This window comes from Vulpes vulpes, chromosome 2, assembly GCF_048418805.1.
Source record: "Vulpes vulpes isolate BD-2025 chromosome 2, VulVul3, whole genome shotgun sequence".
Lineage (NCBI taxonomy): Eukaryota > Metazoa > Chordata > Mammalia > Carnivora > Canidae > Vulpes > Vulpes vulpes.
The window spans coordinates 91,673,707-91,687,364 of record NC_132781.1 but is presented as its reverse complement, the minus strand read 5'-3'; the positions used below and the strand labels follow the sequence as shown (position 1 = coordinate 91,687,364).

Genomic DNA, 13,658 nt, shown 5'->3' with positions numbered 1-13,658 from the left:
ATTTTCTGTTTCCTCAGAGACTTAGCTTTTAGTTTCATTGATTTTTCTCTCTGTGTGTGTTTTTTTCTACTTCACTTTGGTATTTATTATTTCTTCTCTTCTTTTTACCTTGTGTAAAAAATCATGTGGTTTTTGGTGCTAAGTTCTTTCATATTCTTGCTGATTTTCTATCAGTTGTTGAGAGAGAAGTTTTGAAGTATTCCAACTATAATTATGGATTTGTCTAATTTTTCTCTAGTTCTGTTTTTGTATTTGAAGCTCTGTATATGCATTTAATATTGCTATATCTTCTTGATAGATTGATCATTTTATCATCATGTAATGTCCCTCTCTGTCCTTCATGATTTTCCTTTTTCTGAAGTCTACTTAATTGGATACATTTATAGCCACTCCTGCTTTCTTTTAACCACTGTTTGCATGTTTTATCTTTCTTTCCTATTATTTTCTTTTTTAATATAATTTTTAAAGATTTTATTTATTTATTTTAGAGAGAGAAAGTGAGTGAGAGAGTATAAGCAGGGGGAGGGAGAGAGGGAGAAGCAGACTCCCAGCTGAGCAGGGAGGCCAATGTGGGGCTCTATCCCAGGACCCTGAGAGCATGACCTGAGCTGAAGGCAGATGCTTAACCGACTGAGCCACCCAGCACCCATCTCCCCTATTACTTTCATGCTACATATATTGTTATATTTGAAGTGAGTTTCTTGTAAACAGCAGATAGTTGAGTCATTTTAAAAATAAATTTGTGTAACTCAATTGATGTATCTACTGATGTGTTTAGATAATATGCATTTAATTATTGACATGTTAGAGCTTATGCTTGCCACTTTACTTTTATTTTGTGTTCCTCCTAGTTTTCATTTTTGTTTTCTTTTCCCTGTGGTTTCTGCAGATTACTTGAACATTTTTTTAGAATTCTATTTTGATTTATCCATAGTGTTTTGAATGTACCTCTTTGTAAAGATTTTGCATGTTTGTGGTTACTATCAGTATTGTACCATATATACCTATGTAATCAATTATAATCTACTATTTGACATTATACCAGTTTGAGCAAAGTACAGAAACCATGTCGCCTTCAAACAGTAATTGTGTATGACTTAATTGTGTCTTTAATTGTGTATAATCCCTTGCAACTCCCTGAGATGTCACAAAAAAAACTGTCAGCGTAGTCTTTCTTTACAAATATACTATGTGAGAATTTATGTCATTTCTCTTTCAACATAAACTTCTTGCAAAAGCTATAATACTATTACACTGATGGGACTGAAAAAATAAATACAATTTTAGTAATCAAAAAAAGTATCTTCTTTTAAGTCCCTTTACCTCTCTCATTTGTAATTGTCTTTATTTCCTCCATATTCATTGCTAACTGTATAAGACAGCATTATGTTTTGCTTCAAACATCAAACTTCATTTAAAAAACTCAAAAGCAGAATGAATGTCTTTTGTATTTACCTACACTTTTATTCTTTTCCACTGTTTTTCTTTTTTTGCTGTTGCAAGTTTCTTCTTTTATCATAGTCTTTCTGTTTAAGAACTTACTCTTTTAGTTTAAGTTTGTGATGACAACTTCTCTTCATTTTCTGAGAATTTCTTGACCTCCCCTTCATTTCTGAAGAATATTTTCACTGGATATAATATCCCAGGCTGACAATTCTTAACTTCCAGTGTTTAAAAAATGTTTCTTCTGGCTTCCATGATTATCTGTTATTATTTTAATTGTTTTCCTCTTAAAAGCAAAATATTGTTTATGTCTCATGGCTGTTAAGAATTTTCCTTGTCTTTAGTTTGTCGAGTTTGATTTTTTTGTATGTGTCTTGGCATGGATTACTTTGTTTGTTTGTTTAGGGTTTCCTCAGCTTCTTGAATCTTAGGTTTATGTCTTTTTCCAAGTTTGAGAAAATTTCAAATCTTGTTAGAATACATTTTTAGTCTGACTCTCTTCCTCTTCTCTTTCTGTTACTCTGATGACATGAATTTTGGAATTTTTGTTGTGGCCTCACAGATCTTGAGGTTCTATCATTTTTTTTTTGCAATGAATTTTCCCTTCTTTATTCATACTGAGTAATTTCATGGAAGGTCATGGATTATTCCCCTCTGTCCTCTCCATCATATTGTTAGGCCTATCCAGTGAGTTTTTTTTGTTTTTTTTTTGTTTTTTGGTTCATAAATTTCAGTTTAAAAATTTCTTTTTGTTTCTTCATATCTTTTATTTACTTGTTGAGGCTTTTTAGTTTGTTTCAAGTCTTTAAAATTGCTCACTGAAGCATTTTTATGATGGCAGCTTTAAATTCATATCAAATTATTCCAACATCTATTTCATCTTGGCATAAATATTACTCTTGCATTATCCTTTCTCATTCAAAAGGTTCTTGGTAGGATGAATGATCTTTTGGTTCTTGGTAGGATGAATGATCTTTTATTGTCTTGGACATTTGGGGCATTATGTTGTGAAACTCTGGATTTTATTTAGATCTTTTGTTTTAGCAGGCCTTCTCTGGCACTTTGCTGGTGGAGTCTGGAGGTCCTGCAAGGTCTGAGTTCTTCACTTTCAATTGACAACTCTGGTGGTATAGTATGCTTCATTACCATTGGACAGGGGTAGAAGTTTAGTTCCTATGAAGCCTCTGCTGACACTACCTTGGCTGATAGGGAGGGAGAGTGCCTTCTTACATGCTTCCCATGGGGCCTCCACTTAACCCATGGGAGATGAGCCCATTGCTGCTTTGAGGTGGTGATTTTATTGCATTTCTTGAGATCGCACGATTATCCTTATTTTGTCTGTTGATGACTTTTTTGAGTATTGAACTAACGTTCAATTCTGGAGTAAATCCCAATTCATCATTATGTCTTACCCTATTTGACATTACTGGATGAAATTTGATAGTATTTTACTGAGGATATTTGCATCTATAATCATGAAAGATACGGGTTAGTAGTTATTTTTTAACATCTTTATCTGGTGTTAGTAGCTGGGTAATGTGGCCTCAGAAAATGAATTGGGAAATATTCACTTACTTTTCTTCTTTCTAGAATTCTTCATACAAATTGGATATTATTCCTTTCTTAAATATTTGATACAATTCACCAGTGAAGCCATCTGTGCCTGTAGCTTTCTTTGTTGGAATGTTTTTATATTGAGAATTTGATTTCTTTAATGGATATAGAGCTAGTCCAGTTACTTCTTCTTGAGCCTTGGTAGTTTGTGTGTTTCAGTGAATTCTTACATTTTATCCAACTTATCTAATTTATTGGCATCAAGTGTGACTTTCCATTATTATCCTTTAATGTCTGGAAGATCTTTTGTGATGACTGGTCTTTCAATTCTGATATGGATCATTTGAGTCTTCTCTCTTTTTATTCTTGATTAATCTGGAAAGAAGTAGTTGATTTTATTTAAAGAACAGTTATTTGTTTCATTGATTTTTTTGGCTGCTTTCCTTTTTATTTGATTTCTGCTCTTGATGATTTTATTTTCCTTCTGATTTTTTTGGGTTTAATTTGCTCTTATTTAATCTCTTAATTTGGAAGTTTAGCCATTCATTTGAGACCTTTATTTTTTCTACTATAAAGTTTTATCCTGTAAATTTCTATATGAACACTACATGAACTACATCCCATAGATTTTGATATGTTTTCAGGCAAATTAATATATCTGAAGATTTTCTAGTTATCTTTCTTTTACTGGTTTCTGGTTTAATTCCATTGAATTAAGAGAAGATTTTTTTTGTATGATTTTAGTCCTTTTAGCTTTGTAGATGTTTGTTTTATGGACCAAAATGTGGTCAATTTTGGTGATTTCTTTTTTGTTTGAGAGGAATATGTGTCCTGCTGCCATTGGGTAGTATGTTCTATAATTGTCAATTTTGTCAATGTAATTGATAGTATTGCTCAGTTCTCTATATTATTAATTTTTGTGTGCTTATTTTATTGATTACTGAAAGAGGAGTTTTTGAAGTCTCATAATTATGGGCTTATCTATTTTTCTTTTTAGTTACATTTTTTTTTAAATGTACTTTGAAGTTCTGTTGTTTGGTGAATATACAATAAGAGTTGTGTTGACTGTCATTATATGTCTCCCTTTTTAGGTCTGATAATATTTTGTTTTTAAGTCCATTTTGTTTGATTTTAATGTAACCATTCCTGCATTTTTTGATTATTGGTTGTATGGAAAGTGGGTTTTTAAATACCTTTTTCATCCAATTCAATCCAGTTTCTTTTAACTGAAGTTTTAAATCATTTTTATTTAATGTAACTAAGGATTGATTTGAATTTAAATTTACTAACTTGCTACTTGTTTCTTTTTTGTCTCGTTTCTTCTTTGTTAGTTTTTCCCTCTTTTCCTGCCCTTTTCATATTAATTGAGCCTTTAAAAATGATGGTTTTATTTATGCTTTTTGTCAGTTATACTTCTTAAAAGTTTCATGGTGACTGCCCTAGGGCTCATAATGTATATCTCTAATTTATCCTACCCACATTTAAATACTGTCTTACCATTTCACAAAGACTTTAAGAACTTACCACAGTAACCTTCAGTGCCTCTCCCTACCCTTGGCACTGTTGTCATGCATTTTACTTTTGTATACTATTAACCCCTCAACACAATGATACTATTTTTACATTAGAGAATCAATTACATTTTAGAATGATTAAAAATAATATGAAGAGTCTTTTATATTTTTACCATTTCTACAGATTTTCATTTCTTTGTATAGATGTGGTATAGTCCTCTTTCTGGTATGTTATTCCTTCTGAATGAAGAACTTCATCACCATTTCTTTAGCACACGCCTTCCGGAAGTGAACGAGAATTCTCTGGTTTTGATCATCTATGAAAGTCTTTATTTTGCCCTTATTTTTGAAAGCTTTTTTTTTTTTTTAAAATCTCTATTTAGAATTTTGGGTTGGCAGGTCTTTTTTTAAAAAAATATTTTAAAGATGTCAGTCTCTTTTCCTTTGGCTTGCATTGTTTCTGATAAGTCTTTTTTAATCATTATATTTCTTCCTCTGTCATGTGTCTTTTAAATATAATGACTTCCTCTGTCATGTGTCTTTTATCTCTGGCTAACTGCAAAATATGCTTTTAATCCTTTGTTTCAGAAATTTATACGTGATGTGTCCCAGTCAATATAGCATCTGAGTTTAGATATTTTTTAAAAGATTTTATTTATTCATGAAAGACACACAGAGAAAGGCATAGACATAGGCAGAGGGAGAAGCAGACCCCTTGCAGGGAGCCTGATGTGGAACTCAATCCTGGGACCCCAGGATCACACCCTGAGCCAAAGACAGACACTCAACCACTGAGCCACCCAGTCAGCCCTTGAGTTTAGATCTGTCTGGCAGTAGTGAAGAGTGAGTAGGTCTAACCCTGCTGTTGTATCTGTGTGTGCTGCAGTGGGGAGGGGAGCTTAGGAACATCACATTTCTGGCAACATCACTCCAGTAGAGACCTGAGTCCTGAGTGGCCCTTCTCTAGTGTGTGTCACTAAGCAACACAAGTTAGAGGCATCAGAGACTTCATTTTCTGAAGTTATCACTTTTTAATTTTCAGATAGCACAAAATAATTCAGAAGTGATGTCATTGTAAAAAATTACTGGTTTTTTTTTTTTTTGTACAAAAAGGATATTAGATTCACTGAAGAATGGAAAAAAGAAAATGAAGAACCTAAGGAGATACCTAAGAAGGAAGAAGCAGACGCCCTTCCTAAAGCTTTTCTTGCTTCAAGCAAGAATATACTAGAGAAGAACCAAATTAACTTCGGGAAGACTCAAATGACCAAGAGATTAGAGCCAAGTTTAAACTGGAAGGCCACTGTTGATTTCAAAGAGTATGTAGAAATTTGCACAAGGGCTTCTCCGATACATCCTCAGTAACCACATTTGCCTAGTTGTTAGTTTATGTCATGGGAGAAAGTCCAGAGTAGATGTTGACATGTCCCTCCATAATACAAGTCAGTCCCTCTCTGCTCTTCATATTCCAAGTAGAGGTATTTGGCATGAATACGGCTTATGTGTGGGCACCAGAAGGGAAGGCAAGAGCACCATTGACTCAATTGGTAGGTCAGGGCTAATATCACGTGAAAAAGATGATAAAAGACATGGAGGAATCTCACGGGCAGTGTAAACACAGTGGTAGGGACCTGAAGAAGTTAAGTGCTAGGTGAATTTAGAATGATTAAAATTATGTGAAGTGAATCAGGGAAATCTTGATAGAGACAGCATCTTATCTATTAACAGAACTTTAAGTAAATACCATAGAAAGGCTAGAGCCTCCAAAATATTAACAGGCTTAAGTGAAGCGGACACTAATTTAAAGAATGTCTGACATACAAAACGAGTTCCACTTAGGGATGTCTATAAATAGGTACCTAAGCACAGATTAAGGCCCTGTGTTTCGTAAAAGCCGGCAGTCAGAGATGCCAAGGACACTTTTTAAATTAGCATATAGCTTACAAATTTCAGCCTATTTTTAATGTTCCATGCAGTCCCCGATTGGGTAAAGCAAGAAGTGGCTCTCAGCTGGTCACAGGGGACCCTCACTTGCAGGGATTCTGAGAACCACGGAGTGAGTACATGTTGCCAGCAAACCCAGAGAGCAGATGGAAGGAGTCCTGGGGAAAAAGGAGATGCTCTTGCTCCTCTAAATCTCATCAATTTTGAGGTGTTTGATCTCTGTGACTCCTGTCTGAAGGAGTGTGAAAATGACAAATACACAGGCTGCTCTGTTATGCTGGAAGGTGAATTTTAAAATACTGCTCTTCCCACGTGCTGGCATTTTTCAGTTATGAGTTTACCTAGCCACTATGTAATGAAAACCCACTATGTGCCAAGGACCACGCTAAACCTGGGAATCCTTGGAAAACGAGATCCAGGCCCTGTGGCAGGGTCGGGTGGGGAAGGGAAGTAACCAGGCAACTTTCACCCAGGGCAGGATGTGCCCAGAGTAGAAGGCTCCGAGTGAAGTGGCCTGCAGAGTGACAGTTCCTAGTACTTGGTCCTTATAAAAGAAATACTGGCCAAAATGTGCCTGAAAGACTGAAGGGACATCCCAGGTGTCAGATGAGGCTGGAACTCATACAGTTATTTTCTGTATTAGGAAAACATGTCACACGGGTGCATGAAAATGATGAAATCTTTATGTACATTTCTATTTTTAATTTCCTATCAATCCACAATAAGTTAATTTTAAAATGTTAATATATTTTTAGGCACAAAAGCTTACTAAGAGACACTCAAGAGGAAAAACATGGAGGAAGACTTGAAAGGGCAGGACCACCTGTTTCACCTGGAAGAGCACAGTTAGTTCGGTACGTATCTCTTAAAAGGAGCCATCCTTTAAAGCCACCCTTTACCCAGTGGGCTAGTTAGCATGCAAATTTCTGGTGTTCTTATCATTACATCGGGTCCTCTACTGGACCCTTGGACCCAACTAGTATTGACTAGTTATAAAAATGATAATACTGAATTTCTTTGAATATATTTACAAGATATCCTTTTAGTGAAGAGTTCCTTGAAACACAGGCATCTATTGGTACTAGTTAACTCTCTGTAAACAAATGAATTTAATGCTAATTGCCATGAGTTGAGTGATAGGAGAACTGGGCTCTTTGCTGATCTCTTACTTTTGAACAATCCTATCACAGCAAGGGTAAGTCATCTTCCTGAGCCTCATTTTACTCATCACTGGTGGCACTGCCAATCCTAACGTGATAGATGTTATTTCTCATTAAAACAGCCATCAGGCCAGCCCGGGTGGCTCAGCGGTTTAGCGCCACCTTCCGCCCAGGGCGTGATCCTGGAGTCCCGGGATCGAGTCCCACATCGGGCACCCTGCATGGGGCCTGCTTCTTCCACTGCCTGTGTCTCTGCCTCTCTCTCTCTCTCTCTCTGTGTCTCATGAATAAATAAATAAAATATTTAAAAAAACAGCCATCAATAGAAGGCTAGTAAACTTCTGACTCCATTTTTATTTTGACAACAAAAGTGGCATATGTGGAGGAGGGTCAGCTACTTTTGTTAGTGAGTTTGGGGTAGTAGTGGGAAGAAATGCAGACATTTCACATTATAAAGTTTGTGCACGCAGAAAAAGAAGAAACTTTAAGACACCCTACTACATTAATCCTATATTCTCGGGTTCAACATAATAAATTATTTATTTGACAATTTTTAAAACTTTTTATTTTGAAATAATTACAGATTCACAGAATGCTGCAAATATAGTACAGAGGAGTCTCGTACCCTTCACCTAGCTTTTCCCAGTGGTTGCATCTTGCATAACTATACTATAGCACCGAAACCAGGAGACTGATATTGATATAATGTGCATGTATCATTTTCTATCACTTTATTCCATGTAGATGTGTGTGATGACCATGTCAGTCAGTGTGTGGAAGGGTTCCATCACCACTGGGAAGCCGCTCTTGCCACCTCTTTATAGTTATGCCCACACCTCTTCCCTATAATCCTAACTCCTGGCAACCATTAACCTGTTATCCACTTCTATAATTTTATCATTTTGGGAATATCATGTAAATGGAATTATACACTTTTGATATTGACTTTATTTTCATCACTATAATAACCCTAAGATCCATCTAAGTTGTTGCATATGTTCATAGTGCGTTTCTTTTTTTATTTTTTATTTTATTTTATTTATTTATTTATTTTTGCTGAGTAGCATTCCATGGTGTGGTTGTACCATCATTTATTTAATTATTCACCTATTGGGAGCATTTTCATTGTTTGCAGCTTTTGGATATTAAAAATAAAGCTGCTATGAACAATCATATAAAGGCTTTTATATGGATGAAGTTTTCATTTCTCTAAGATAAATGTCCAATTGCTGACACATAATAATTGTGTAGCTTTTTAAGAAACTGTCTAACTTTTCCAGACTGGCTGTACCATTTAGTTCCCATCAAACACTTAGGGGAAACTGAGTTTCTCCTCATCCTTGCCTTTGCATCCAAACTTTTTTTTGGTTTTGGTTTTGAGCTATTCTACAAGATGTATAGTGTTATCTCATCATGGTCTTAGCATTTCCCTAATGGCTAGTGATGTTGAACATCTTTTCATGGGCTTATTGCCATCCATATATATTCTCTAGTGAAATGTCTCTTTGTCTTTTGTTTATTATGTTCTAATCAGATCACTTTTTAAATGTTGAGTTTTGAGAGTTCTTTATTCTGGATATCCTTGATTGAATATGTAGTATGCAAATATTTCCTTCTCCCTGTAAGTTGTTTCCTCATCCTTTTTATAGAGTCTCTCTCATAGAATAAGGTTTTACTATTGATGAGGTTCAATTTATCAATGTTTTCTTTTATGGGTTGTTTTGTTTTTGTTTTTAAAGATTTATATGTTTATTTTAGAGATAAAGAGAGAGAGAGTGCATGGGGAAGAGAAGGGGAGAGGGAGAGAGTCTCAAGCAGGCAGACCCTGTGCAGGGCTCAATCTTACAACCCTGAGATTGTGACCTGAGCCCAAACCAAGAGATGGATGCTCAACTGACTGAGCTACCCAGGTTCCTGTATGGGTTGTATTTTTGATGTCATGTCTAAGAAGTCCTCATGAAGCCCTTGGTCCTTAAGATTATCACCTATTTTTTCTAAAAATGTTTATAGTTTTACATTATAAAGCCTATGGCCTTTTTCTTTTTCTCATTTTTAGTGTGAGACTTTGTTCAAGATTTAGTTGTTTTGTTTTTTTTTAAAGTGGAGGTCCAATTTCTCCAGCACCATTTAATGAAAAGGTTATCTTTCCACCATTGAATTACTTTTGTATCTTTCTTCAAAATCAGTTCGGTGTACATATGTGGGGCTATTCTGGGTATCTGTTCTATTCCACTGATTTTTTTTTTCATCTAGCCCCTCACCACCACCACACAATCTGTATTACTATAGCTGTATAGTAAATTTTGAAGCCTGGAAAAGTGATTTCTCTCACTTTATTCTTTTTTTTTTTTTCAAAAATTGCTTTTAGTTATTCTAGTTCCTTTCCTTTCCGCATAAATTTTAGAATAATCTTGCTATATCTCTAACAGAAAAAGATCACTGATGATTTTCTTTGAAATTACATTAAATATCTATATTAATTTGGGAAGAATTGATATTTTTACTATGTAGAATCTTCTAATCCATGAATATTGTATATCGCAGTTTATTTAAGTATTTGATTACTTTCACTAATGTTTTATGGTTTTCAGCATACAAGTCTTGTGCATTTTTTCTTAGATTTACAACTAGAAGTGGAAGTTCCAGTGCTGTATTGGTCAGCAGTGATCAAAGTGAACAATAGCCTTGTTTGTTCTCAATCTTAAGGGGAAAGTATTTAGTCTTTCACCATTAAGTATGATGATGGTGTAGGTTTTTGTACAAATATTCTTTATCAAGTTGATAAAGGTCCCTTCTGTTCTTGGTTTTCTGAACATTTTTATTCACATTTGGGTGTTCATTTTGATCAAATCTTTTTTCTACATCAATTGTACAATCATGTCATTTTTCTTCTATAGGCTGTTAGTGTGGTTGATTACACTGATTGATTTTTGAATACCAAATCAGCCTTGCATCTCTGTAGTAACCCCACTTGGTCATAGTGCACTCATCCTATTTATAGGTAGCTGAATTAGGTGCTTAATATTATGTTAAATAGGTGCTTAATATTATGTTAAGAATTTTTGCATCCACAATCTTGAGAGATATTGTATTGGTTTTTGTTTTTGTTTACTGTCTTTGGTTTGATATCAGGCTTTGTAAAATGAGTTCCCTTCTATTCTATTTTCTAGAAGAGATCATATAAAATTTGGTGTTCTTCTGTGTGGTAAAATTCTACAGTGAAACTATCTGGGTCTAAAGACTTCTGTTTTGAGTTTTTTAATTGTGAATTAAATTCTCTTAATAATTGTGCTATTCAAATTATGTGTTTCATATTAGGCAAGTTGTGATAGTTTATACTTTAAAAGAACGGTCCATTTTATCTAGATTGTCAAATTTATGTGTGTATAGTTGTTCATAGTTTTCTCTTATTATTCTTTTGTTGTCTGCAGGATCCATAGTGATATCCCATGTTTCATTGTTGGTACTGGTATTTGTGTCTTTTCTTTTTCTTCTCAGTTATACTAGAGTTTTGTCAATTTTATTGATCTTTTCTTTAAGCAGCTTTTTGTTACTGATTTTTCAAATTGTTTTTCTGTTTTAATTTTATTGATTTCTGCTCTTTAGTATTTCCTTTTTTGTTTGCATTGGGTTTACTTTATTCTTTTTTCTAGTTTCTTTAGACTTAAGTTTAGATTATTGAATTGAGACTTCTCTTTTCCAATGCAAACATTTAGTGCTATATAATTCCCTTTCTGCACTGTGTTAGCTGTTATCTGTGTACAAAAGCTTTTGGTATGTTGTATTTTCATTTTAATTTCTGTTCAGTGTTTTTTTTTTTTTTTAATTTCCCTTGAGGCTCGCTTCTTTGACCCAAGTGCATTTTTTGTTTGTTTGTTTCCAGACTCTTGGAGATTTTTCCTCTTCTGTTTGTTATTGATTTTTTTTTGTTTGATTTCATTATGGGCAATGAGCACACACTATATAATTTTAGTTCTCTTAAATTTGTTGAGGTTTTGTGTGGCCACACTATCTTGGTATAGAGTCTTTGGGTGCTTAAAAGAATGTAGAGCCTGCTGCTGTTGGAGTATTCTGTAAAAGTGGATTAAATCATATTGTTTGGTGGTGTTGATTTCTTCTATACCCTAGCTTATTTTCAGTCCAGTTGTTCCACAAATTGATGAGAGAGTAGTATTGATGTCTCTAAGTATAATTTTTCTGTTTCTCATTTTAGTTCTATTTTTGCTTTATGCATTTTGCAGCTCTGCTGTTTGGTGTGTACATATTTGGGATTGATATGTCTCTGTCATTATGTAATGTTCCTCTATGTGCCTTGTCATTTTCTTTTTATTGATGTCTACCTAATCAGATTATTTTATAGACACTTCTGCTTTCTTTTGATTGTTTACATGGTGGGTTTTTTTCCTCTTTTTCTTTCAAACTAATGATATTATATCATTACATTTGAAATGAGTTCCATGTAGGTAGCACTTGGTTGATTCTCTTTTCTTTTTTTTTTTGGTACAGTAAGTTAAATTCTTTTAATTGGTGTATTTAGATCTTTTACCTTTAATGTCATTATTATGTTAGGGCTTAAGTTTGTCATTATATATATATATTTTTTTCTGTTCATTGTTTTTGTTTTTGTTTTGTTTTTGGTTTTCTTTCTCTACATTCTCTCTAACCCTTTCTTCCATGAATGTCTTTTTATCTATTACCTTTTGGAGCATGGTAAAAGAATGGGTAATTTTTAGGTTTTAATAATGTTTGAGATTCTATGATTCTCTTAATTTTTCTGAATCTTATTTAAATTTTATGTTTTAGCAGGCTTCCTCCTACATCACATTGGTGGAATAAGATGTGTATTGTCTCCTCAGGTTAGAGAAGGAATTACAAGTTTTCAATTAGGCCTTCATTGACAACTTGGGGAGGTGAGCGAGGGGCTTCTCATCATTTTTAACTGGTAATGGAAGTTCAAGCTCTGACTAGGTCTCTGTGGATAACAGAGAGGAAGAGACTCTGTTTATTTGTCAGTGGGGGTTGGGGTTGGTGGAAATCCTGACTCTCCATTAGGTCTCTTCAGACACAGGGATTAGGGAGTTTTGTTGTAGTCTGATAAAGGTAGAACACTCTTCTCTTAGCATTGTTAGCAGAAGTGGGGGTGAGCCACAGTGTTTTCTGTGGTGTTGACTAGAATAGATCATCTGTTGCCTAAAAGTTTTCTATCTTGTTAAGCTGTTCCTTTTCTGGTCCTCTGAGTAGAAAGAGCAGGCTTTTCCTAGGCGCTTTTTTTCCTGTGCCCACTGATATTTCTGCATCACTACTTCTCTAGTACCCAATCTGGAATACACGAGACAAAAAACCCAAGGAACTCACCATTGTGTTGCTCCTCAAGTCTGTAGATCCCTAAATAGTCTTTCTTCTCCTTTCAACCTGTCAGAGTCCTATCGTGTTTGTTTTATATATAATATCCAGGATTTTTATGTACTTAAGATCTACTTCATCTTTCCTAAACTAAATGTTTGGCCTTACATGTTTCAATTTTAAGCCAAATTTTAGTGAGTCAGAGAATTCTAGAGTAATAGATAAGGGTAAAGGGGTAGTATATCCAAGCAACAACCATTACTCTGATAAAAATGTGAACTTCTCTATGTCTCTTCTTAAGTGGATATAATGATGTAGTAGAGAAGTATTTCTTAAGGTGGAGTTCATAGGTCAGTGAAACATTGAGATTTACTTATTTTTACCTCCCAAATGTATGGTTGCTATGGGGCAGGACCGGAAGGGAATCTCATAAAATAGGGAAAGCCATTTAAGGTTATATGTCAAAGGGTTCATCATTGGAAAAAGAGAACAGCTTTCCTTTGAGGTACTGATTTTTTTTTTTTTAACATGATTTGGGAGTGATTGGGTCAACCCAGTGCACCTTGCTCTTAACTCCAGGAGCTTGCTAGGCTAAGGGAAAGTACATTTAGAGATTCTCTGGAGGATATAGGTTATTTAGTATATGTTTCAATCTGGGACCTTTGAGTTAAATTTACATTGGTTCTTAAGTAAGCCTTAT

At 34.5% G+C, this 13,658-nt stretch overlaps 1 protein-coding gene across 4 annotated transcripts in view; it reads left to right on the top strand.

The window, feature by feature from the left end:
* ODAD2 (outer dynein arm docking complex subunit 2) overlaps window positions 1–13,658 on the top strand; it is a 184,941-nt gene that overhangs the window by 24,141 nt on the left and 147,142 nt on the right. For all 4 annotated transcript variants that reach the window (XM_072749250.1, XM_072749251.1, XM_072749252.1 and 1 more), the window contains 2 exons: window positions 5,625–5,830; window positions 7,211–7,309. In XM_072749250.1, the coding sequence (XP_072605351.1) occupies window positions 5,625–5,830; window positions 7,211–7,309 (305 nt within the window). The remainder of the gene's footprint in view (window positions 1–5,624; window positions 5,831–7,210; window positions 7,310–13,658) is intronic.